Source organism: Lepidochelys kempii, chromosome 2, assembly GCF_965140285.1.
Source record: "Lepidochelys kempii isolate rLepKem1 chromosome 2, rLepKem1.hap1, whole genome shotgun sequence".
NCBI lineage: Eukaryota > Metazoa > Chordata > Testudines > Cheloniidae > Lepidochelys > Lepidochelys kempii.
The window spans coordinates 82,945,346-82,973,290 of NC_136381.1; the positions used below are offsets into that span (position 1 = coordinate 82,945,346).

The 27,945-nt window shown below is 40.9% G+C and overlaps 1 protein-coding gene across 4 annotated transcripts in view; it reads right to left on the reverse strand.

Moving 5' to 3' along the window:
• GREB1L (GREB1 like retinoic acid receptor coactivator) overlaps positions 1-27,945 on the reverse strand; it is a 221,783-nt gene that overhangs the window by 59,640 nt on the left and 134,198 nt on the right. For all 4 annotated transcript variants that reach the window (XM_073331425.2, XM_073331423.2, XM_073331426.2 and 1 more), the window contains 8 exons: positions 23,955-24,089; positions 22,647-22,784; positions 22,163-22,282; positions 20,029-20,166; positions 18,108-18,293; positions 9,843-10,169; positions 8,763-8,891; positions 8,073-8,207 (listed from right to left, as the gene is read on the reverse strand). In XM_073331425.2, coding sequence (XP_073187526.2) covers positions 8,073-8,207; positions 8,763-8,891; positions 9,843-10,169; positions 18,108-18,293; positions 20,029-20,166; positions 22,163-22,282; positions 22,647-22,784; positions 23,955-24,089 — 1,308 coding nt within the window. The remainder of the gene's footprint in view (positions 1-8,072; positions 8,208-8,762; positions 8,892-9,842; positions 10,170-18,107; positions 18,294-20,028; positions 20,167-22,162; positions 22,283-22,646; positions 22,785-23,954; positions 24,090-27,945) is intronic.

Genomic DNA, 27,945 nt, shown 5'->3' on the forward strand with positions numbered 1-27,945 from the left:
ATACAACTAACATCTTTGTATTTTAAGTAACAATTTGAAGATATTTTGGGCCAAATGTTGAGTGCCAATTCTGCCATGCTTATGTTATTGATTTCCATGCAGCTACTTGTGGAGTAAGGCATTACACAACGTACGTAAGTGGGGCAGACTGGCCTCTCAGGTTTTATTCAGTCTTTACTAAATGAATTCTTTGTATCAGTATTCACTGCAGAGGATGTGAGGGAGATTCCCACACCTGAGCCATTCTTTTTAGGTGACAAATCTCAGAACTGTTCCAGATTGAAGTGTCAGAGGAGGCTTGGGAACAAATTGATAACCTGAACAGTAATAAGTCACCAGGACCAGATGGTGTTCACCCAAGAGTTCAGAAGGAACTCAAATATGAAATTGCAAATTTATTAATTGTGGTATGCAACACTATCACTTAAATAAGTCTGTCTACCAGATGACTGGAGGATAGCTAATGTAATGCTGATTTTTAAAGAAGGCTCCCGAGGCAATACTGGCCAATTATCCTAACTTTAACACCAGGCAAATTAGCTGAAACTATAGTAAAGAACAGAATTATCAAATACACATGAATATGATGTGTTGGGGAAGGGTCAACATAGCTTATGTAAAGGAAAATCATGCCTCACCAATCTATTAGAATTCTTTGAGGGAGTTAACAAGCAGGTGGACGAGGCTGATCCAGTTGAGTTAAGTCCAAAGCTGACTGCAAAGTGTTAAAAAAGGGATCTCACAAAACTGGGTGTCCGGGCAAGAAAACAGCAGATTAAATTCAATGTTGATCAGTGCAAAGTAATGCACATTGGAAAACAATCTCAACTATACATACAAAACTATGGGGTCTAAATTAGCTGTTACCACTCAAGAAAGATCCTGGAGTCATCATGCATAGTTCTCGAAAAAACCTGTTCTATGTGTGGTGGCAGTCAAAAAAGCAAACACACTATTAGCAACCATTAGGAAAGGGATATATAATAAGACAGAAAAAATCATAATGCCACTATATAAATCCATGGTATGCCCACATCTGGAATACTGCGTGCAGTTCTAGTCACCCCATCTCAAAAAAAAATATAATAATTGGAAAAGGTACAGAGAAGAGCAACAAAAATTATTAGGGGGTGGTACAGCTTCCTTATGAAGACAGATTAAAAAGACTGGGACTGTTCATCTTGGAAAAGAGCTTACCAATAAGAGATATGATAGAGATCTATAAAATCATGAATAGTGTAGAGAAAAAGTGTTATTTATTCCTTTACATAACACAAGAACCAGTGGTCACCCAATGAAATTAATAGGCAGCAATCTTAAAAACAAACATAAGGAAGTACTTTTTCACACAACACACAGTCAACCTGTGGAACTTGTAGCAAGGGGATGTTATCCCTAAACCTCTCACTTCCAGAAGCTGGGACTAGACAAGAAGGGATGGATCACTTGATAATTGCACTGTGAAGAGTCTGGTACAGGCTACTGTTGGAAGTCAGGACACTGGGCTAGACAGACCATTCGTCTGACTCAGTATGGCCATTCTTATGTTCCTATATACTCAGGCAAATTCCCACTGCCTTCATTAAGAGTTCTGCCTGAGTAAAGGCTGAGTAAAAACTGAGAAAGAATTTGGCCCTAAATGTACAATTTAAAACTCAAAAATAAACTCTGAACAGTTAGAAACAATCAGTTAACTAAATACTGAGATTTTAAAGTGGGAGGGGGGGAAGAGGACCCCAGGTCCCACTTTCCACTGTTTACCCTTCTTTTCTCCCTCAGTTGGCGGCCCTTCGGGAGCTCTCTGAGAGCACCTGCCTGCGGGAAGGGGGTTTACTACTCCTCTTCCCTTTCCCTTGCAATAGAGGAGGATCTGGTTGACACAGCTGTCTCCTCCTCAGCTGGACTACCTCTGTTACCAGCAGTCACTGGGTGCGGCAGCCTTCTTCCTGTTCACCGCCCCTTCCTGGGGTAAATTCCCCCCTTTTAAGATCCTCTCCCTCTAGGCTGAACAAGCCTTGCAGGTGCATCTCATTAGTTTCGAACTGGCCCAGAGGAGCTTGTTAGTCTCCTCCATACAATGTGAGGGTGTGTCCCTTCACCCATCCCACCCCTCAAGACAGAAAGGCTGTTCAGGGGTGGGTTGTCTCCATCCCTAATCTCCCATGAAAAGAAATCAGTGTTAGTATGGTCCTTTCCCGCCTGGTGTTGTACTTGGAAACTATAAGGTTATAGTGCAAGGTACCACTTCATTATATAGGGGTTCATATCCCTCGTGGTCTGGATCCAGTGTAGGGGTGTGTGATCAATGATCAGGGAAAAGGGTCTACCCAAAAGGTAATAGCTGTGGGCATCTACCATCCATTTGATAGCTAATGCTGCCTTTTCAATAATGGGGTATGACTTTCCCTAGCAGATAGCTTCCTGCTTAGGTATAGAACTGGGTGTTCTTCCCCTTGGAAGTCTTGCGAGAGGACGGTGCAGATGTCAGAAGCATCTGTGCATAATATAAATTCCAAAGAAAAATCATGGCTGAAGAGCATGGGTGCCTGGCAGAGTCATGTTTTCAGTTCCCTGAACACTTCCTCATACTTCTTATCCCAATGGATCTTCTTAGGGTTGCTGTTTTCTATGAGGTTCATTGGCGCAGGGGAGGCAGGGATTGAGGCAAAGCTGCGGATAAACCACCAGTAATATCCTGCCAGGCCAAGAAAACATCCGACTGCCTCTGTCTGGTGGACAGGACATGCTTTGAAGGCCTGCATCTTACTGACCACCAGCTCCACCACGTTACCTCCTATGTGGCACCCCAAATAGGTTACTTTACTCATAGCCACCTTACATTTTGCTGAGTTGGCCAGAATTTCTGCCTCCTGTAGCGCTTTTAAACTCTGCTCTTAAATGCTGAAAGTGATCTTCCCCGGGAGGGACTGTAGACGACAATATCATCAATGTAGGCCACCGCATACTGATGGTAGGAGCTGGGGATCTTATTCATAAGTCATTGCAAGGTAGCGGCAGCTCCACGGAGGCCAAAAGGCATGGTCTTAAATTGGAAGTGCCCAAAATGGGTGGAGAAAGCAGTTTTCTCTTGCAAGGAAGGGGATAAGGGGATCAACAGTGCTCAGGTGCTTCGCCGGTCCCAGACATTCTACTAACTCGTCCATCCTTGGCATTGGGTAGGTGTTGAATTTTGTGATAGTACTGACCTTCCTGAAGTTGATGCTGAACTGAACCATACTGTCTGATTTGGGAACGAGAACTATGGGGCCCCTCCATTCACTTCTGGATTCTATAATCATCCCCATCTCCAGCATCGCTTGAACTTCCTCTCAGACCATATCTACATCTTTTGTGGCAATGGTCAAGGGTTCTCTCAAACTACCTGGCCTGCGGTAGTCTGTAGGTGATGTTGGACCAATCACATTCTCCATGGACAGTTGGAGAACACTGTTGCAAAGTCCCCGATTAATTGGAGGAGTTGTTTCCTTTGTGCAGGGGACAGCAATTCACCCCCAGTATTGCTCCTGGAGCTTCATCACTGGGCACCTGGGGCCTCAATTCTGGCTCTGCTACAATAGGAGTTATCAGCAGGGCCTGCTGCGCCCTCCAAGGTTTGAGAAGGTTCACGTGGTAGACCTTGGTTTCCTTCCTCCACTCAGATAGTCTGATCTCAGTCTACAGGCCTTACCTACCTGACCACTTTGAATGGACCCTGCCATCAGGCTATTAATTTGGACTCAGATGTGGGCAGAAGTAGTAGAACATGGTCACCCACCCGTAGCCATGCCTTCCTATTGTAATTTTGTTCCTAGGTGTGCTAGGCCTTCCTCAAATTCTCCCTGGCGACCCCCCCTACCCCACCTATGTTTCCGAGTTGCACCCTTAACTGCAAGATATATTGGGTCGTACTTAAGGCCCCCATGTCGTCTTCTTCCAGCCTTCTCACAGCAAGTCCAAGATGCACCATGGTTGGCAACCATCGAGCAGTTCAAATGGGGAGAACCCCGTAGAGGCTTGTGGGACCTCCCTTATAGCAAACAGGAGTATTGGGAGTAGCCGGTCCCACTGCTTGGGGTTGTCATTGACAAAGCACTTCAACATCCCTTTCAGTGTCTTATTAAGCCACTCTATTAAACCATTGGTCTGTGGTGGTACACTGAGGTCTCCAAGGACTTGACCTTTAGGAAGGAGCATAATTCTTGTATCAGTTGGGAAGTGAATTTAGACCCTTGGTCTGTTAATATTTTGCAGGGAAACCCTATGTGTGAGCAGAGCTTTGAGAGCTGTGGAGCTATGGCTGTCACTTTTGGGTAGTGGAGAGGAACAGCTTCCAGATACCTGGCTGCATCACAAGTATGTACAGATGCCCTGCTGCAGTTTTTTCTAGAGGTCCGACCATGTCCACCCCTATCCTTTCCAAGGGGGTCTCAATCAAGGGCAGAAGGACTAAGGGCGCCTTAGGGATCCCCCTGCTGCTGATTAGCTGACCTTCTGGGTAGGAGGAACAGCATTCTCTCACCTCATGGTGTGCACTTGGCCAATAGCATTGGGCTAATATGCAAGCCAACGTATTTTCTCATCCCAAGGGTCCTGCACAGGGGATATCATGCTCCAGCTGTACCACGGCCTGGTTGTACTGGCATGGTACTAGCAGCTGGTTCCTCACCAACCCAGTTTGCTGAATCTTCTCGATTCGATACAAGCACCCCTTCTTGAGTGCAAAGTGTGGGTATCGTTCACCTCCCTGAGACTCTGTCACTTCTCCATTTATGGGGTCCAGTTGCTCACATGCACAGTTTAATATAGAGTTGTTCCTGTGTTCTAACAAAAAATTCCTGTCCCATAGGAGAGCTTCCAGGTCCTGATGGCCTGCCTCTTCCTCCCCTGTGGGGGTCTGTGGCTGTGTTGCTCAGGACATCCCTTCCCCGGGGTTGTCAGCGTCTCTAAGACTTTCCAAGCTCTGGGGAGCTGGTATCCCCACTTGACCCCTGTTCTTGTTTGCACCTGAGAGCTGGGTATTAATGACCTGCCAAAAAAAAAAAATAAGCACCCATCTCAGCCTGTGATCACAGCATAAGCCAACTTTTCTGCTACAGTTACGGTGGTGACCGCAGTATGGGCTCCCACCATCAGCTGTAGCTGCTGGCTGAGATAGGACTTGACATCGCCACAGATACATTGAAGGTGAATCATGTTCTTAGGAGTAGTGTCACTTCCCACCATGAAGGTCTGGACCACCATCTGGCTGCAGTCAGAGTCCAAAAATCCTTGAATCAGCTTCCCGTTGACTAGGACAGGTACCATCAACTTAGGGGGAGTTTTTTTTCCAGGCCTAGGCATATTCACATTCCATCAGCATTCACTCCCTCTTAATGTACCTTGTCTGTCCACAAGAATAGAATGTTAATGGGCTGGGTTGCCAGCCTGTTTCCTAGGTTTAGGGAAGCCTGCCTGCAGAGTGCTGGTTGGACCTCCATCTGTGAGCCATGCTTCAGTAGTCTAGGGTACCCCGTGATCCCTCTGGCAGCATTGCATTTGCACTCTGCCTCCTTTTCCCCAGGGCTGCCTTGGGCCTAAGTGGCAGTCTGTCCATCTGAGAGGATACCGTTAGGACTGACTCCCTGTGGTAGACAGCTGTGGGCTCTGGCTCACCTCCCTCCCACGTCCCTTGCCCTGCTGATGTCCAGCTTGATTCTGCCTTTAGTGACCCTTCAGCTTCTACGAAGTCCTTCATTAACCTGACTGCTTTTGATAGCGTCCCTAAGTGACGCTGTAGTACCCATGCCCTGTCCCCCATGAGCAATAATCTTTATAAACTCTTGCGTTACAATGGCCTCAGCTACTTAGGTCCCTGAGTATTCCTCTGGGTGGAGCCACTTCCAGCAGTGTTCTTTCAGCTGTTGTGCTACTATTCAGGATCACGCCCCCTTGGGGTATCTCTTGTCCATAAACCACTGGCAGTGGGTCTCTTCTGAAATATCCAAATAGTCCAAGATGGTGGACTTCACTTGCTTGTTATCTTTCACCCACTCCAAATCCAGATTACAGGAGGTGGACTGTGCCAGACCCATCAAGTAAGGGGCCAGGATTGGAGCAGATCGTTTTAGAGGCCACTGGGCTTCCAGTGCCACCCTCTCAAACGTGACTAAAAAGGCTTCAAGGTCATCTTCCATCCCCATTTTGGTGAGCTTTTCTGGTGCAGGTGAAAGAACCCCTTCAGTGGAAGCGTGACGCTCCCGTCTCCCCTTGTGGGCATAGGGTTGGTACTATCTGCTGTAACATTTCCTTTGGGAACTCTTGCTGCTGGGTCATCAGTTGCCTCAGCAGGTATTGTTTTGGGTGGCTTTAACCTGCTGCTGGGCGATCCACTGTTGAAGCAACTGCTGTTGTTGGGTACCTTGCTACTGCCTCTCCGCTACCCACTTATACTATGCTCCAGTTCCAATGTGTGTGGAGCAGCTGAGCTCAAACACCTCAAAGCTCCCCCCTTTTTTTTGACCCCTTGTATCAGGCATAGTTTACCCATGTTCTCCCCCCCAGGTCTCACTGTCGTTTGTTCACCCTCTCTTCTCCCCCAGTTGGTGACCCTTGGGGAAGCTGTCTGAGGGCAACTGCCCACGGGCAGGGGATTGGCTCCTCCTCTTCCCTTCCTCTTGCAAGAGGAGGAGGATCTGGCTGGCATGAGGACCAGTCTTTCAAGCAGCCCCTAGAGATACAGGGGTAAGGGCTCAGTCTCTCAGAGTTTATTGCCCCTTTGTGGGGTTTACCTTCTTCCCCTCTTCCTAGGGCATATTGCTTTGTTAGTGCATCTCATGGCTGTCTCTGTGGTGCATCTCATGACTGTCTTCTCCTCAGCTAAACTATCTCTGTTACCAGCAGTTTCTGGGTGGAGGAGCCTTCTTCCTGTGGTAAGTTTCCCCCCTTTTAAGCTCCTCCCTCTCCAGGCTGAACAACCCTTGCAGGTGCATCTTATTAGCTTGAAACAGGCCCAGAGGAGCTCGCTAGCTTCCTCCATACCAGTGTAAGGGTGTGTCCTTCACAAAAAGCAAGTTACTGCACACGAACAGTAACCACAAATAAGAATTGGCCCAAAACTTTGTTCATTCTTCAAATAAAACCCAAGCTGAACTTTTAAGGTATTGTCTTCACTAGACAGCCTACTTTTTAACTTGAACTGCTGTCCTCTGCTCAGGCTACAAACTGCTTTGTCTTCAGTAGGATTTTACCTTGTTAGCTTGCTTGAGTTACGAACACATGCTTTTTTCCCAGTGAAGGCAAGACCTCACCAAGGTTTCAAATTTATCCATCACTTGCCTTATTACTGGCCCCAAAGGAATCTCAGAACTCATAGAAAATCAGTTTTACTTATTTTGCCAATACTATTATATAAAAACAAATGTTGAATGGTAATGTTCTGAAAAGGTAAGAGGTAATTAAATTCAACATTAAGACAGGGAGTCCATCCTCAGCTCATCCATTGTGACTGTATATTACATATCACACTGAACAATATAATTAAATAATAGTGGTATTTGTACTTCTAGAGCACTTTTGATACAAGAAACTTAAAGCACTTTCAAACACTGATTAAGCCGCATAGCACCTGTGTGTGGTAGGTATAATCAGCATTTTACACGTATGGAAACTGAGGTGTATCATGGCTAAGTTGGCTAAGACACTTGCACAAGGTCACATAAGCAGTCTAGACACAATCAGAAACAGAACACAGATCTCTTGTGCTTTAAGCTCAAGACCATACTTCCTCTCCAGGCGTAACAGGGTGCGATCAGTCCAGAGAGTCAGCCATAAATGGCAATTTCTGTATGCTCCAGTTAGTTTGTAGCACAAACTTAGAGCAAAAATATTTCAGCTTGAGAACTGTCAAAGGTAGAAAGAGGAAGCTTTTTGTGCTGTAGTAAAGTTATTATGAAAGAACCTTGGCCAAGATTATTGCTGCTGTTTTCTTTTTGTTTTCAGCCTGTGATATTAACAATTTTGGCCTGGCTGAACAGTGTCCTCAGACTACTTTGTGGCACATGCATTTTGTGAAATCCAGCAAAGAAAAACATTACCCGAGTCTTGTGCTGAAACCATGGTAGCTGCCTCCTGAGATGACACACATTCACTAACATCTCCATTAAAAGGGATTACAACATTGTCCCCTCGTTGCTGCTGCATTTTCTCTAGCAATTTGTCCAAATCATCACCTATTTAAGAATTAAAAAAATAAAATATGTCTGGAAGGAATTAAAGATAAGTGATGAAAATCTTTATAACACATGTTCCAATATGTCACATTGACTATCCTCAGTTTTTCTAGTGACTGGGCATTTGTATAAAGTTCAACACCAAAAGAAAACCACAGTTGGATGTTTCATATTTGCTCCTTTACAGCCTGCAGTAAAATTTGATGATCGCAAAGGAACAAATACCCTGAAAATATGTTGACTGATTAGCACACAGAAGCCGCAAGCAACTATGGATGCCCCACAATCAGATTCAGCCTATGAAGTGGTTAAAATAGATTGTAACAGGATGGGGAGCTCTCGCTGCCCAGCCGAGGAAGAGAGAAAGAACATGCCTTCATGCTCACTACACCAAGGCAGTGAGAGAAGGAGAGCTCTTCCTCGGCTTTTAATAGAGGATGGGGAGCTGCATTTTGCTCCCTGCACCTTACATTAACCCCTGAATAGAAGAAGATGCACAAAAGAATCAGGAGATTCATCCGTTAGTAGAAACTTCAGATCCTTAAACTCACTCACCCAAAGACGTGTTTTTGAAATGTGATGCCAAGAAACTAACTTTTCCTGTGATGAGCTCATAACTGATCTCTTTTAAAAACTCACTGGTTGTCAGCATGCCTTCTGCTAGTGCTCTAGACTGATACTGACCTAGAGAACAGAAAGGACAGATCGAGGTTAAATACAGTGCATTCTCATAATAAACTCCCCAGTACATAATGGCCTTATGGAAGTGACGTGCTCTACTAATTTTCAGCGTTGGGTCTCTCCTGCCTTTTGCAGAAGAGATTGGGGGGTATCAACAAGAAACACAGTCAAGTCTTCTCTGATAGGAGAATATATTCTGTCATTTTAGCACATTCTTTGCAAGCTACTGTTCACAGACATGTGGGTCCATGAGCTATTCTGTACCAAAAGGAGGTATACAGTATAAGAACTTGCTCCTCAGAAGGGATGGAAAATTCTGGTAAAATATGAAGAGGAAGTTGTCCACCAGAGTGAAAAAAATGGGACAAGACTAATTTGTTTACATAAGAAAGGGAGGAGTGTAGTCACAAATTCATCTTTCAGGCACACATATACACATGTGCACACAACTTTATTATAAAAGCCTGTTGTGGAAAAAACAGCCTGGCAGAAACAGTGCCCTATATTTTATATTCTTATGCAAAATAATTGTAGTCTAGTCATTTGGATCAGGTGGTCAGCATTGCAATGTAAAAATAGTATAGTTGCCAATGTAAACTAGGGAAAGATATGCACACTATTTTGCATAAGGGACACTTTGGGCCCATTCCCCAAGGCAGCCATGCAGAAGAGCAAGGTTTCAGGTATCCCAAGCGCAAGGACCCTGTAAGGCTAGTGAATCTGCTTCAGGGAGGAGCTGCTGGAAATCATGCAGCTATTCTTCCCTCGCCAACCAATGTCCCTGTAGACACTACTACACAAAGTCCTAGTGGAATAAAAGGAGAAAGAGAAATATTATTGCACAAGTGTAAAAGGGGAACAAAAACTATTAAGGAGAGGTTAAAGATGAACCACTTGATCAAAATGCATAATGCGACTGCACATGTAACTGCATCATATTGTAAAGTTACTCACCTAAGACTACTACACAGAACTCATTTCCTCTATTCTTTGATGCACAGATTGCAACAACATAATCTGGTAGCCTTTGCTGATGTTTCATTTCATTGAGAGATCTCAGAGTTTCTGAAATGCCTTCAGCCAGAGAATTCTGGGTAACAACCACATGCACCAGGTCCTGAGATACACTGGTGATTAACCTAGCAAGCCAAGGGAGTTGACCTGGTGACACTGAGATACACTGACCACTCATTTGCAAGGATCGCTCTCTCAGTGTGAACTCCTGCATAGCTTTCAGCATGATCTGTTCAAATTCCTCCCTGAGAGGTATCTGGTCAGGACCTACATTAAAAAATAACATCATCTGTCATCAAAAAGTTGTCACACCAAGATCAATCATTTGCTCATCTAGTTAGGACATTCTTTTAACATTATATAGCATTTTTCACATTTTTTAAATGGATACTTACCAGCGTGAGCATATTCTCCTCTCTTCATTGTAGAAGCCATTTTGTTTTTTAGATAACAAATATGGCATCTCCTCCCCAGCTTCTTTGCCCTCAATAATCAGAAAACTGTAAACTAGATACATCTAGCCTCCAGGCATTCAGAGATCAAAAATCTCAGTGCTCACTCTCAAACCTTAATCATGACTATGCAACTTGCCAAAGATACCAGAAAGTCCAGCATTCTGCTTTTTCCCCAGTATTTCTACAAGTAAACTGACCATGTATACTTGATTCTGATTTTTTCAATAATGTAATGTAACAAAACTTCAGACTTCTAATCTTAAGAGCTGTATATATAATGCTGGAACTTGTCTGTTGGACTTTCAAAATCTATGTCATGAATTTGAACTGCTGAGTTTGAGGTATAAGGCTTTATATCTCAGTATTGATCCCTAGAGTTACCCACTTTTATTAACATTTGCCTTACTAAAATAAATCTAATGAGCACTTTCCAAGGACATAGAATCATAGAATATCAGGGTTGGAAGGGATCTCAGGAGGTCATCTAGTCCAACCCCCTGCTCAAAGCAGGACCAATCCCCATCTAAATCATCCCAGCCAGGGCTTTGTCAAGACTGACCTTAAAAACCTCTAAGGAGGGAGATTCCACCACCTCCCTAGATAACCCATTCCACTACTTCACCACCCTCCAAGTGAACAGGTTTTTCCTAATATCCAACCTAAACCTCTCCCACTGCAACTTGAGACCACTACTCCTTGTTCTGTCACCTGCTACCACTGAGAACAGTCTAGATCCATCCTCTCTGGAACCCGCTTTCAGGTAATTGAAAGCAGCTATAAAATCCCCCCTCATTCTTCTCTTCTGCGGACTAAATAATCCCAGTTCCCTCAGCCTCTCCTCATAAGGCATGTGTTCCAGACCCCTAATCATTTTTGTTGCCCTCCACTGGACTCTTTCCAATTTTTCCACATCCTTCTTGCAGTGTGGGGCCCAAAAGTGGACACAGTCCTCCATATGAGACCTCACCAATGACGAATAGAGGGGAAGGATCATGTCCCTCAATCTGCTGGCAATGCTCCTACTTATACAGCCCAAAATGCCATTAGCCTTCTTGGCAACAAAGGCACACTGTTGACAACAAGGGCACACTCATATCCAGCTTCTCAACCACTGTAACCCCTAGAATTGGCAAATATCCTAGAACTGGCAAAACAATATTCATAAATGTAGAACAAGAAATAGCCATACTGTGCCACAATTCCTCCCCAGTGCCACAGGAGTGAGATTCACAGATATAGATTTGGTATTTCATCATTTTGACCTTCAATACTAAAGAGCTGCCATTAGACAACAAAAATATATAAAATGTCGAATTTCACTTTATGGTTATTTGAAGGCAAAAAATCCTCGGGTGAGGTGGGGAGAGGAAAGGAAATGGAATGTTTTTCTGAGAAGTGGAGAAAGGAATTGTTAAGAGACAATTGCAAAAATCTGGAAACAGTTTTTCATGACAAAAGCCTACAACCAGTCTACTATCATCCGATGAAGTGAGCTGCAGCTGTAGCTCACGAAAGCTTATGCTCAAATAAATTAGTTAGTCTCTAAGGTGCCACAAGTACTCCTTTTCTTTCTACCATCACTGCTATCCAATACATATATGTGCACACCACATTAATATTGTATTATATCCAGCATGTAGGCAGTTATATTAACTGAGTTATCTTCTGTATTCCCCCTTTTGGTAGATCTATGTTTATACCTTCCCTTCAGAACTGACTCAATTTCTGAGATATACCAAAGTATTACATCTCAGATCTTTGAAGAGCTGGTTTAGGGGGAAATAACTGGTAATGATCTGCTGAAAAAATTGTTGAACTGGCAGGGGGGAAGAAGAAAGGGAATGATCACCATAATAACTCCTGGGGGAATTCTGCACCAAAAAATTAAAAATTCTGCACACAATATTTTAAAATTCTGCAATATTCTGCATATTTTATTTGTAAAAATAATGCAATATAATTACTCGTTTCAATTATTTCAGTAATTTATTTAAACTACAATACAATGGATGGAGAATGGGAGTAGAGAGCACTGGAGGAAATCCCCAAACCCTCTTGCCTAATAGAAACGTAGCTAGGTTTGACCCTTTATTTCTAGTTATTAGTCAACAAATATATGCAGCCATATGCTCAGTGTTACATCATAGGCAACTGAAGACCAAATGAGGGTTTGGGAATCACACACTCAATTTATATTGGCTACTGACCATCTCCAGAAAGGTCAGTAGGAAACAGTTCATGGCACACATTTTCATAGGAATTTTTTTTCAGTCCAAAATTTTAGACCAGTTCTAATCACTAAAGCACCGTAAGCATTTATAAGGCCATACTGTCCTTTACACCACTCTGGCAGTGTAAAGGAGTCTTAAAACTTTTACACCTGTTTTATACTCCTGGGGGAATTCACAAAGACAATAGGAACAATTCACTAAGCAGGCAGGCTGCTACATTCTGCTCTGAGGGAAACAGAGCCTGCCCTATGCTTACCTCCTCAGAAACATTCAAAACCCTTCCCCTCCATGGAAAGTTGCCACAAAAGTGAGTAATAGGGTTAGAACGTATGTCTTTCTCTGTTACATGACTGCCCAGCCTCACCCGCCCCCTCACAGTTATTTACATCTCTACCAGCTGCTCCAGGTGCCCAAACAAACCTGCCTGCACTGCCGGGGATCTTCGCGTGCCTTTTCCTTTGCTTCCCTGTCAGAAGTCATTTTTCTGTGGGGAAGCAATGAAATCTGTGGGGTACATGAATTCTGTGCAAGTGTAGTGACACAGAATTCCCTCAGGAGTACATAATGAGAGACTACATAACATCTGCAACATACTACAGAAAAAAAACTAAAACTATCCAGATACAAAAGCAAGACAGGCTGAAGGAGATCAGTTAGGTAGGACACAAACTTTGGAGGGCAAAGGAGTTCAAGCAAACCCAAGAAAGGTGGAAATAATTATATAAATGGAAAGACCCCAAAGTAAGGAGGCCTTACTGAGATTCGAAGTGATGTTAATATACCCTATCAAATTCATCCCCAATTTGCCACATGTTAAGTATTCCACTTAGAATGCTGCTTAAGAACAAGACAGAACTGCACTTGAAAGATTAAGAGAAAAACTTTTCAGAATTAAATACATTGTCAAAGAGGCACCAATATGGAAATATTTGCAGATTAACAAAGAGCCTGTTATCACAACTGATGTGTGATCACATGGTCTCTAGGCCATATTTCTTCATGGTGATAATCTAGTGGCACATACTTCCAAAGCACTGATCAATATTCAACAGAACTATGATCAGATGGAAAAACAAATGTTAGATATTGATTTTGTTTGTGAACATCTTTATGAATATGTTTGTGCATAAAAAATTGTCAAGGTAAAAACAGATGAGAGGTTGGAAGCCTCAGTACAGAAACCACTGTGCAAGACACCATTTAAACTTCAGAAAATGATAATGAAATTTTAAAAATGCACGTTAATTGTGAAATTCAAATTTGGTTAGGAGCTTCTTAATGTGGACATGCTTTCAAGAGTACCCGTAACTGAAGAAAGCAGGGAGCAGCAGAAAGAGGGATTTGAAGTAAATTGATTCAAGTGCTACCAATTTCTGAAACAAGTTTGGCAAGCACAGGTGAGAAACACAAAACAATTGAACCAAACAGCTTGAGAGAATAATTCTAAACATGTGGCCAACAAAAAAAAGCCAGGTATATCTCCTAGAATTAAAAAAAACCCACACACAATTTATTGGGATTAAAGAGATTAAATTGCTACATATGGTGAGATTCTGTTCAAAGGGCATTGTATCATACCACCACAAAACATGAGGTTGGAAATAGTACGTAAGTATAACCCACAGTGCCCATCTGGGTATTCTATGGTGTAATAAAAGAGTTCAAGGTGCCCCACACTTGTCACCCATGAATGCTGACATCAAAGACAAGGTATCCAAATGTGAAGTCTGTAATATATACTTCAAAAAGAATGCAAAGGAACCACTGAAACCACACAGGTTTCCTGATCACTTTTGGTCTGGAAAGATTACAACTTCTTAACAGATTACTGCTCAGTTTTTTTTTAAATTGAGGTATTGCACAATTGCATATATATTGCAATATAACAACTCACTGTAAATTTCAGTTTTCTATAGATGAAACAACAACTGAAACTGTCCCACAACCACAAATGGATTAGTTTTGCAATACTCTTTGTGGTATCAGTTCAGGCACATTATATAAAGCCTTTCCTATGCACAATCAAATGAGTTAGCAGAAAAATCAGCATAAAGAGCAAATAACTTGATTAAAAAAACCCTGAGGAGTCCAGCAGGCCGCAGCATATTACCACACAACTCACAATATTCTTTTTGGGTCCCCCATTCAGAGAGATTCATAGGCAATAGGGCAAAAACCATAGTGACAATGCCTAACAAGTTTCTTGAGCCAAAGGCAATTAATTCTGAAGTAATAATAGAAGAGTTACTGGAACAGAAGAAATGTTATGATAAGAATGTCAAACAATTAACCACCAACGCTAATAAGAGAGACTGTTAGATGGCAACCTGCCAAAGTACCATCTGCACCAAGGTAATGAACCATAAATCACCCCAAGCATCAATAAAGAGGAACAGGAACCCTAAACAAAACCACGGGAGACACTGGCTCTGTTTTTTCTAAGGACATCAAAAATGCTAAGACAGTACTCCTGTGCTGATCCAAGAAACACATGCCTGCCGAGTTACTGACAATGAAAAACACCAGGAGTAGTAAACACAAGAGAGGTTATTTTACTTCTTTATTTGGCACTAGTGTAACTGCTGCTGGAATAGCGTGTTCAGTTCTGGTGTCTACAATTCAAGAAGGATGTTGATAAATTAGAGCAGGTTCAGAGAAGAGCCACAATGATAAAAGGGTTAGAAAGCATGCCTTACAGTGACAGATTCAAGGAGCTCAATCTATTTAGCTTAACAAAGAGAAAGTTAAGAGGTGGACTTCATAACAGCCTACACGTACCTACATGGGAAACAAATATTCAATAATGGGCTCTTCAGTCTAGCGGAGACTGGTACAACATAATTCAATGGCTGGAAGTTGAAGCTAGACAAATTCAGACTGGAAATAAGGCGTAAATTTTTAAGTGAGAGTAATTAACAGTCCAAGTCAACATATCCATAAATGATCTGGAAAAAAGGGTAAACAGTGAAGTGGCAAAATTTGCACTTGATACAAAACTACTCATGAATAGTTAAGTCCCAGGCAGACTGTGAAGAGCTACATTAGAATCTCTCAAAACTGGGTGACTGGGCAACAAAATGGCAGATGAAATTCAATGTTGATAAATGCAAAGTAATGCACATTGGAAAACATAATCCCAACTATACATATAAAATGATGGGGTCTAAAATAGCTGTTACCACTCAGGAAAGAGATCTTGTGGACCGTTGTGGATAGTTCTCGGAAAACTATCAAAAAACAGTCAAAAAACTAACAGAATGTTGGGAATCATTAAGAAAGGGATAAATAAGACAGAAAATATATTGCCTCTATATAAATCCATGGTACACCCACATCTTAAATACTGCGTGCAGATGCAGTTGCCCCATCTCAAAAAAGATTTATTGGAATTGGAAAAGGTTAAAAAAAAGAGCAACACAAATGATTAGGGGTATGGAATGACTGTCATATGAGGAGAGATAAATAAGACTGGGACTTTTCATCTCGGAAAAGAGACGAGTAAGGGGTGATATGATAGAGGTCTATAAAATCACGACTGGTGTGGAGAAAGTAAATAAGGAAGTGTTATTTACTCCTTCTCGTAACACAAGAACTTGAGGTCACCAAATGCCATTAATAGGTAGCAGGTTTAAAAGAAACAAAAGGAAGTATTTTTTCACACAACACACAGTCAACCTGTGGAACTCCTTGCCAGAGGATGTTGTGAAGTCCAAGACTATAACAGGGTTCAAAAAAGAATTAGATAAATACATGGAGGATAGGTCGATCAATGGATATTAGCCAGAATGGGCAGGGATGGTGTCCCTAGCCTCTGTTTGCCAGAAGCTGGGTTTGGGCAACCAGGGATGGATCACTTGATGATTACCTGTTCTGTTCATTGCCTCTGGGGCACCTGGCATTGGCCACAGTCAGAAGACAGGATACTGGACTAGATGGATCTTTTGGTCTGACCCAGTATGGCCATTCTTATGTTCTTAATTAATCATTGGAAGAACTTACCAAGTAGATTCTAAAAGATCTGCTCTAGGAATTATTCTGGGGAAGTTCTATGGCCTGTGCTATACAGGAAGTCAGACTAGATGATCACAATGGTCCCTTCTGGCCTTGGAATCTATGACTCTATGAAAGCTCCAGGTGGTGGATCCTGGGTAAGTATTCTAAGAATAAGAAGTGGCAATGTGATCAGAAATCCATCAAGATTCAGAGATAGTTGTTAGCAGTAGAATTGCGCAAAAAACGTTCTGTACCAATAACAAGCCAATACAACTAAGGCAGTCTCTGGATGTAGCATTCTTCTATCTACTTCCCAAACCTCTCTGCTTCTTACTCTTTTGAAATCAATTTGCTCTAGATGAAACTATGAACATTCTCAATTAAATCATCTTTTTTTGAACACTTTTCAAGGACCCAGTTAAAAAAAAATGATTTTACCAGTGGTCCAAAATTTTCCTTATCGTTAATTCCTGATATCAAAAAAGGGAAAATTCCACATTACTTTTTATAGGAAAATCCTACAGAATTTAGAAGGGAAGCATCCAATAGAGCTGTAAGAAAATTATGCTAAAAGTATCCATAATTTAATTGAAAACAATAGTCTTTTTTTGTATAGCAGTGAGAGAATTTTCTATCAAGCTCTATAAGATGGTTCAAAACATCTATGGAAAGGTTATCTTTTTCTACTGGATTTTTGGATAAGGAAAGAAGCCCCAGGAAGAGGCATGCTGGGGGAAACATTTATCTAGTGTAGAAAATGCAATGCATCTCTTACAAAATCACCATGCATCTCACTGTGATTGGTGTCTCTGTTCAAGGGTGACCAAGGACTAAAATGAAAGGGAAGATGCAGGTCAAGACTGACACAGCTGTGGGAGAAGGCTTACACAGCACTTGCCCACACTATTCTCTATGCCTTTAATATCTTACGTTTATGTTCACTACATTTTACACTAATGTAGGGAAAGTGGCTATCCACAAAGGCTTAGAAAATCTGCAACTCACTTGACTACCCTAAATTCTGTCTAGAGCACATATTAAATACATTTAAGAAAACAAGAATTTGTTGTGTACTAAATAAATTGCTTTAGTTTGCACAACAGAAGTAGTTTTCATGCAAATGTTGCAGTCCCCAAAACAATGGTGACAACACATCTGTAAGCATCTGTCATGAAACTCTGAATGAAAAAAGGACTGGGTGCTCTTAGAAACGGTTGTGAAAACAGGTGGTTTGATTCCCTAAGCAAATGAAGTATTTGCAATGCAGAATTATATTTGATTTTCACAAAGGTGACCTTGGTCACAGGGAGGACAGAGAACAATATCACCCTTCAAATTCACCTCCTTTTCAAGCAGATTTACAAAATAGCACTGGCACTGACTCTAGATAGAGACTAGTCATCTCTTCGATCTGCTAGACAGACAGAAAACTGGCTACCAGCAAGAGGTAGGACACACTGGAGATGAAGGGAGAAAACAAAAGTCGTAAACAATAAAAACTGGAATGAATATGAGAAATGGCTTACCTAATCGGACAAGATACTGTATCGTTAAAAGAATCATGTTCTCTACACTTAGTAACTGACCGCCAGTCAATCCCAAAAGATCCAAATCCTTGTTCTCCAGCTGTGGAATCTTGTAGCAATTCACCAGCAAGGGACTTACTACAATATCACCAACATTGCCATAGAAATAGGGTAAAGTGCCATAACCTTCAAAAACAAAAATAAAAATACTCAAAACAAACTATTACACAAAATCTTGCAACAGTTATGTTCCCTTACTTCTGCCTAATGCTACATGGCAAAAGATGGGAGGACAGTGACCAAACTGACATTATTACTGTCTACAGAAGAAATCAAGTATGCCAATAGTGTATTACCCCGTATATGTCAATATCGATTTACCAAAAGTTACTGTGATGGTCTGCCCAGCAGCAAGATAGTAATTATTTATTCAAAGACAAATATCAAAGTAATCCGTTCAGTTATTACCATGACCTTTAAATGCATAAAGCTCACATTACCAATAATTTAGCGTGCAAAATCTGCAGAACTGCAGTACAGAAATCTTAACCTGATAAAAGCAGCACAAACTGAATCAAATGTGCTTCAGACACTGCTGTACTGTGTACTGTTTTGATGAGCATCTTAAAATTTAAACGCAGATAGAAAGTTTTATTTTCATGAATGGTTTCACTAAGACATCAATTAATAACAGAATCTTTCTGGTAAGGATAAGAATGACAGAGATAGAAACAGACTACTTTTTTCTCATGTAATTTTTTCAAGTACATCTGGTACTATACTACCAATAGGACACTTTTTCTCCAGGGACACGAACATTGGGCCCACCGGAGGACTGCACTGCCAACTTGCCAGGACCCTCATCTTTCATAAGGAAATGCAGTTATGGAAATTATAGAACTGTATGCTAAGGCCTAGGCTTTCTCTAGGCTGAACTTCCATAAAATAAAAAAAAATACAAATTAAGTGTAATCCTAACCTTGCAATCTTTATTCACGTAGGTAGCCCCATTAACTCGAGAGGAACTATGTATAAAAACCAGCTGTGTGAGTAGGGATTTAGAGCAATTTTCCACTACTTAATTTATGATAATTAATTCCAGGGGTCATATGGGTAAAAATGGTTCCCTAATACGCAGGGTGCTTTATAAAAAGGGGTAATATTGCACTGAATTGAACAATGATGGAATTACCCCTTCAAATAGTGGCACAACTCCCCAATTTGAGTAATTTTCTTTAATTATTATTATTTTGCAGTAACACACCTCAAAGGGACACTTTCACATTAAAAGTCATATTTTTAATGTAACAGCAATGTCCTTACACATAGTATATTACTAACACCACACTGTATACAGGTGAAATATTTTAATATTCTAATTTATATTTTATTATTCATGCTGGCTGCTTACTTTTTCCATTTCTCCTTGTTTAGACACGGGGGGGGGTTGTGGGAGGGGAAAGCTAGTCAGTTTTGATTGGTCAGTTCAACATCAATTTCACTTTCTCGGTTTCAGGCAGTAGCACAGGGCTATAAGGTTTGATTGTAAACACAGTAGAGGAATGTTTATTTGTCTTGGAAAACTGTTTGTATTGGAAAGTTGTTTTAATTCCAAGGAAATAAGTCTATTCTTAGATTTTATACAAGCCTTGTTTATACAAAACCCAAATTTGAGGTCTAATCTGATCTGGCCAGGACCCTTTTGTATGTCAGGTCTTGGCAAAAATCACCCAACTTCTCATCGTAAATATTGCACAATTAACACAAGAGGCTGCTGAAAGTCTTACAAAATACAGTGACCTTCAGTTGTGCTTACGGGCTGATCACAAAAGTGAATTTCATTACCTCAAAAAACCTCAAATCTTTTGAACATGCAGTTATTCAAGAGGTACAGTGTTGCTTATCACAATGTGAAGCTTACCTATAAGAATCACTGGTCTGATTCCTGAGTTATTCAGCAGGTTTTCAGGAACTATTACAGTCTCCCCTGCAGGGATGGGCTGAGGCTGTAAAATTCCAGTTAACATGGATTGAGGAACTGGGACTGACAAAAGGGGCTCTATAAAATAAAGAAAGAAAAACTTTCATTACCAAAAGGCTCATACTGTGATTTGGCCCTATGAACAAATAAACACTCCTGCAAATCACTAACTGCAATAAAATTCAAAATACCTTTGCATTTCCTATTACAGTTTTAAGGAATTTAAATTAAGACCCAATATCCTTCCCTGGCCCCACCACTAAAATAAAGCTTTTCTCTAACTACTGTATTGTTTCGGTGAGAGGGAGAGGAAAAATCCAGGTTTGAATATGCATCTTCTAACAAAGCCAAGTACTAGGAAAAGTGTTCACACAGGTCACTTTTCAATGCTACCTGTCAGCACAAAGAAGGAAGAGACCTCCCTAACTTCTGACCTACACTATGTAGACTAAAATCTCAAAGCTGTTTGCATACCACTTTATACTATTCTGAAGCTATAGAAAGATGAAAACTACACTTCAGTCATGAAGGAGCAACAGCAGCTTTGAAAACAGGAAAAGAAAGCACAATGCCTCAGTATTATAATCTGTCAGTATAATACATACTTCATAGGGATATTATGAGACTTCCTTAAATTGTTCATAAAGAATTTTGCAATCTTCTGATGAAAGGTGTTAAAGAAATTCAACTTATTAATTTTGGGAACTTATTAATTGTGGGAACAATTAATTAATTGTTATTAATTGTGGGAACTTTTCCGTTTCTAGAAGTTTGTTTAATTCAGAACTTTCTCTCTGGAATGCAACATGGGCATGCAATAGATCTATGCAAGTAAACGGACAACAACAACAACAAAAGAGAAGATGGCTTCTGACCCCACATGCAACTGGTTTGAAAACTTCCATGTTTAAATGATAATTTAAAAATGTTGTTCAAGTGTTTTGTCAGTAAAAGTGTATTCACAGTTACCACAAAAGGACGGAGTGGTCGAGCGAGAGGGCATGAGTCTGAGAGTCAAGAGATCAGGGTTCTAACTTTCTGTATTACCTTCAGCAAGTCATTTAAGACAAGGTCTTCGGAAGTGGCTACTGATTTTGAGTGCATGTAGACACACAGAGGGCCACGCTTTCAGAGTGCTGAGCTCTCCCCCTGTGGATGCTTAACCTCTCTGAAAGTCAGGCCCAAGGTATCCCAAACTGAACACCCAGAAATTGAGGCATCTAAAAGTCGTTGGCAGTTCTAAAAATGTGGGGCTTAACTTCTTGTCTCAGTTTCCCTTTCTGTAAAATGGGGATAAATGATGCTTACTTTGCTTTGCAAAACACCTTGACTGCTATAGCTTAAAAGTATTATTGCGGTAAGTAGTTATATGATTTAAATTACCACTTTAGAATATATAAGTTGTTAATATACCTTTTTATTTAACCCTAACTCTTATCTCAATATGGATGCCAACATTACATGGTCTTGATGGAGTCCTAAGGATTCTCAATCCCCTCACTTTCAATGCCCAATATCATGGTCATCATCCTTTGAGAGCTAAGGATGACTTGATGGGATTTTCATCAATGCCATTTTGTTCTGAGTGGCCAAAGTTAAGCTATGGAAGATCCTCCCTCCCGTGCAGGAGCGGAGCATCCGCATCATGCTCTCCCAGTCTGGGAAGTTCAATCTCAAGCTGAGAGCCAATGGAAATTACATCTATTTATTTTTATATTTGTATATACAACATACCTATACAAACAATTTTGGAAGCACCAAGTTATGGATGGTTAATCATGTGTTTGTATTACTACTATCCTCACTTCTCCCCCTCCCCATTAACTGTCATGCTCTCATACTGCCTCATTTTAAATTAGATTGTAAGTTATCTGGGGCAGGGACCATATCATCATACATGTTTACAGAGTGCCTAGCAAAACCAGGCCCCAACCCGAGTAAGACCTGAGGTCATTACTTTCCACAGAAGTAATCATATGTCCTGCACAATGGTTCAGAGAAGCACTACCATGCTACTGAGCTGGAGGAGCAGAAGTTTTAGTCATGAAAATTCACATAATTATTCAAGTTTTACCTGTTCTTGTAAGAGGCCGAATTGTCGGAACAGGTACAACTAAACCAGGAGGTGGGACTGGTGACCCAGGAGACCATCCCCGGTGTCGTTTCTTTGGTGGCCCAGAACTAGACATTGATGCTGAGGAGAAATAAATAAAAAGATCATTCAAAATACTCTTCTTCCCACATCCCTTTTACATTCAGATACACAAACTCTGGGCTGGATTTTGACCTCACACCGTTTTTATGTTGGCATAGCTCTACTGAGTTTAGAGTTACTCTCAATTTACATCAGGCCACATTCTGATCTGAGAAACACTAATATCTATAATGAGGTGTGTATCATTATCATCAACACTCAAGCCAGCAACACACTACATCTCAGGGAAGAGTTGTGGAAACAGCTACGGTGGAAAAGAAAACAAATCTACAGTTTTCAGGCTCAACAGTATATACAGTAAAGAGTTTAAAATAAAATAATAAAAACACAGATTTTCTTTTACCTTGATCTACCGAAAAACAGGCAGGGCTGGGGGAAGTTGAGTGTGGCATGGGCCGAGAGAATGTAGAGCTCAACACATTATTTCTTCCTCCACTACTGTTTCCATTTGCAACATCGCAGTTACGCAGTGTAAGTGGAGCTGAATACAACAAAATACACAGAGAAAGCCGCTTTAGACAATCTTTAAAACAAAATAAATCATATTTCAGAACGTAAAGCAAGAACAGAACAAGACTGGTGACTGAGTCAACTTTCGTCCTGGGGCATCCACTGGAGAATAACTCAGGCACTGGCAGCAAAATTATGATCTTTAATTAGGGCTTCTGTATTTCGGGGGGGAAACAGAAAAAAACAAAGCCAAAAACACAACCATAAAATCTAGTAAGAATTTTGAAGCATCCTTATTGAAAACTGGAAATGAGAAATATGTGTGTCATTAATTTAGTTTCTAGGAGATCTGCGGCCTCTTTATATATCTTTTACCTCACTTCTTAGGCTAAAAGTGATGAGAGATACAAATTTTTCCAATAGGCAGCATGGGGAGATTTACGTTTAGCTTGGTAAATTTTAGATTTCTTCTTCTGACTCTTATAATTTTTGGAATGTTTACCACAGAGTTTCATCGTATTAGTGGGCAGTGAGGGTGGGAGCAATTCAATTTAAAGTTATATTATTCTGCAATAAAAGGGGGCCTTACTTTACCTACAGAGTCCTATCTTCAACCATAGTCACCCAACAGGACATCATAATCCTGCACAAGTGTCTTAAAATTGGCAATTCTCAAATCTGGAACCAGTATTAATACCTAGTTTATATGCCTGATTACTGATTTCATTGTCCAAATGAGGTGTCTAGATATCCCACTGAGATTAAGGATTCACAATTCAAGCAATGAAAGAATACTAACACTAGCCCTCCTTTAAAGGAAGGTAAGTTTCATGCAACATCTCTGAAGAGGCTACATAAGTCATTCATGGAGAACAACATGTAGACAGATTAGGATTCTTACCTCTTTTACTGAGAGCTATTTAAAGGTGCCATGTCACCCAAGGTTGAATCCATGGGGTTGTCGTCTCTCTTATGGAGCTCAGCCAGGGAAATAATTGGTCCCCTTTAAAGTATAGTGACCAAACTGTCAGGTTTGAGAACCAGGACACTATCCAGGGTGGGAATACCAATGGTAGTGCAAGATGTGCATGCGCAGAGTATTGAAGTGGTACACAAATTTGGGGGTATGGATAACAAATGTACCCACTACTAGACAGACAGCTCATTATCCCACTTGGCTTTCTGTAAAGTAAATTATTACCTGTGGCAAATGTCTTTCCTACAAGCTGCACAGACAAAGCCAGTGGTTTCACTATGTTCTTGTTCCGGGATAGGTCTTGAGTTCCACTTATATTAACAGCAGAAGATGATTTTGCTGGACTGAATACTGAGGAGTCTGACAAAAAAATTTGCTTGATTAAACAACTATCTGAAATCTATAGACATACACCCCTAAGAAGTCATCATATAAGGACTTATCTTACAAATAACTAGTACTACCTTAAATTTATATACTGTTTTTCATCCAATGATAGAAAGTAAGAACGAGTGAAAGCGAGAGCAAAAGCAAGAGAGTTGAGATTTTGTTTATCACATTAGCAAAGAGCAACAAACAGTTAATCATTTACTATACATGGATGATCTGATACCGTATGGACTGTCACAAAGGAAGATACAGCAGTTGATGACACATGTAGAAAATTTTGATGAACATATAAAGCTACAGGTTGGTTTGGCTAAATGTGTGCCGACATCTGTAAAGAGGACAAAATGGGTACAATCAAATGGCACACAAGTTAAAGAAGGTTCTATCCAAGATCTCTCTCAGCATGATGCCTACAAACAAGTGAGGACAGAATACTACAGATGAATAAGAACTAATTTCCGAACAAAACTCAACTTGAAGAATTTGATCCAATCCATTAATATGCAGGCAAAACCAGCAGTATGGTACACTGCCAGAATGATAAAATGGAATCAAGAGAAGAAAAAATTTAACATCCAAACAAAAAAAGCTCCTAGGGATGCACAAAGAGATGAACATCAGTCAAGACATGGGCAGAATGTATGTTCAATGATGTGATAGTGGAAAAGGTTTTCTATCTGTGGAGGAGGACAGTGACAATGAATGACGACATCAAAATATATGAGGAGTCAGTCGCAGTAAAAGATCATCTGGTCATGATAATAAGCTGAGGCTAAGTGTGCATCCCAATTCAAGAAAGAAAGGAAAAAACAAATGGTCAAAGAATGACTTGAAAGATTTACATAGCAATCATTGCATGGACAGTGGCAGAGAACAAGCAAATCCATTAGCGATAGAAGATCAACAAGCCATGAGTTTGTTAAAGGATACCTGAAAAGAGAGACAGGAAGCCTCATTATGAGCACACAAGAGGAGTCCTTAAGGCTTAATTATGTTCTAAACAAAATTCACCAATAGAACTGCATACCAAACTGCAGAATATGTTCTGAAAAGGAAAAGATGATGGAGCATGTGCTGAGCATCTGCAGGAGCCTGGCTGCGAGAGAATATATGAACAAACACAATGAGGTCACCAAGTGTCTGCACTGGAAACTCTGTGGCAAGTATGGAATTAAACAAACCATGTGGTATTATGACCATCGAATCAAAAGTGCTCTAGAGAATGAAGAAGCTAGATTTTATGGGATCTGGCAATTGTCACAGACCAAACAGTGCAGGAAAACAGGCTGGACATAGTTGTAGAGAAGAAGACAAGCAAGGCCATGTTAATTGATATTGCCATACCAGCAGACAGAAATATTAAAAAGGAAGATGTGATGTATGAAGAATTGAGCCACAAAGTGGAATGATTATGGAAAACTAGATGATCCCAGCAATAATTGGAGCTCTTGGAGTGGTCCCTAAGGGCATGAATGAGTACCTCAAGAATGCGTTAGTAGTGCAAGACATCACGACCAGTGCTTTTAGGCACTGTGAGAATTTTAAAGAAAGTTAAAGAAGAAGGAGTACATTCTGAGCACCTAAAACACACGAATTCTGTGGAGGGTTTAACAAAACTCCTGACTACCCAAACCTACAAAGTTGGATCATAGTCAGGATTTATAGGTGACTCGTGGTAAATTTTAGACAGTGTCTTTTTCCTTTTTATGCTTACAGTTCTTGTATGTTGTGAAGGCTATTTGCATAAAAAAAATCCCCATGATGTAATACTGAGGGATGATGATACTACTACTACTAAAAACAACTCTTCATCATGCTTAACATTTACATAACCTACATAGCATTTTTCACATTCAAAATGCTTTTGAAATATTATCTAACTGTTCTTCATAATAGTTCAATGGGATAGGCAAGTAAACATCATTGTCCCCTTTTATAGACTGGGAAGCTGAAGCAGAGAGGTTAAGTGACTTGCGCACACAACAGAAAGAGTCTGTATCAGAGCTGGGATCAGAATTCAAGGGTTCCTGATGCCACGTCTTGTGTTCAAACTACTAGAACACACTTCCCTCAAAGCACTTCACAAAGGTGGATAAGTATTCCCATTTTATAGGTGGGGAAACCGTAGAACAGAGTTTAAATGAATTATATAACAAATCAGATATTAGATTATATAACAAATCAGCAGCAGAATCAGGAGCAGAACCCAGATCTCCTGACTTCAAGTCCCCTGCTCTAACCATTAAACATTTAATACCTGCAACTTTATTCAGATCAAATTCTACACTTTGGATGTTGTCACACAGGCAGCTCTAAATTCTTACAACATAAGGATGAATTTTTCTGAAAGAACGTTAACTGGATTTCACTGGATAAATTAATCTGTAAAAAGTAAGCAGTTTATGTGAGGTTCCACCTACACATCTCCATACTCAAACAGAAAGAAAACAGAAGGCAAGGATATTACCAGCCTGATCTGCCAAACTGATATACCTTGAAACAACACACCACTCTGGGAACAATGGGAGGAGGAGAGAGACTATTTTGCCAGCTGGAATAATCAAGGTTGAGAGTGGTCACAGGATCTCTGACTCCACTCCAGCAGAATGACTTGTCCCATTTTCACAAGAAATATGCCAAATGGCTGATCAGTAACACAAGGTCAGAGGCTCTGGTGAAACCTGATAGTCTATTATTAAATACACTGTGGCAAATGCATCTGCCAATGCCTCCTTCAAGTGGGCAGTGTACGAGCATATGGAAGTTGTGTCTCTCTAATTAATATTAATATATGTATAGTCTATAACCTATATATACACAATTGTGTATTTGTGTGTATTTTCATATGCACTCACACAAAACACAAAAGTGTATTGTATACAGGGCTGGTAGCAACACCTGTTAAGGTTGCCCTACACTTACCATTTTAAGACCCTATAGTCAGTTGCTTATAACTTTATGAAACTCACTGCTTGGGTTGAAATTTTCCATGCTGGGTGTCTGCCTCTGGTTTTGGTAACTTTCAGAAAAAACAGTTCAGCCATTTCCAAGAACAAAACGAGGGGAAAATACATTTTTCCCATATTAAAAAATTCCTGAGACCTTCTCTGCAAAATGCTAGCATCCCTATGCTTTGAAGAAGTGTCCTGAAATTTGGCAGGAGAGTGTCCTTTGTGTCAACGATGTGCTTTTTCCCATCCCTATGAAAATTCTCCCAAATTTGGCCCAGTTATACCTGTATGAAAAACTGCAGTTCGCACATGCTTATTAGAGACTTCTTGAATATTTGCAGCTAAAATCTCCAAAATTCTAACCTCACTGAGCATGCTCCATCCCCTCCCAACCCCTAGTGCTGACTGGATCTATGCAAGTACCATCCCCACACAGCGAATGTGCATGCTCTATCCACTCATAGCTCATCCATGTTGACAGGACGGTGCATACGCTATCCCTACAGAGTGACTGAAAATTGTTCAGGATCAGGCTAGAAGAGCTTATTTGGACTTTCCCTGTAACAGCTGTTATGAGGTACTGTAGGCCAGGGTGGGCTGGGCTGGGCACTGGAGCTGAGAGCAAGGAGCTTATCTGTCCTGTCCACTCCGTGACAACCCAGGCAGCATGGAGGAGGAAGCCATCTGCTTTTAATGCAGAGAGGGCAAAAGATGGACTGGAGGGAAGGGAGAGAAGTAGACTGAAACAAGGAGTCTGATGAGACTGGGACTGGAAGGGTTGGAGAGAAACAGAGACTAGGAGATAGAGGGGGAGACTGAGACTGGCTAGACTAGGAGATTGGTATTTGGCACCAGGGGAGGAGAGGCTGGGACTG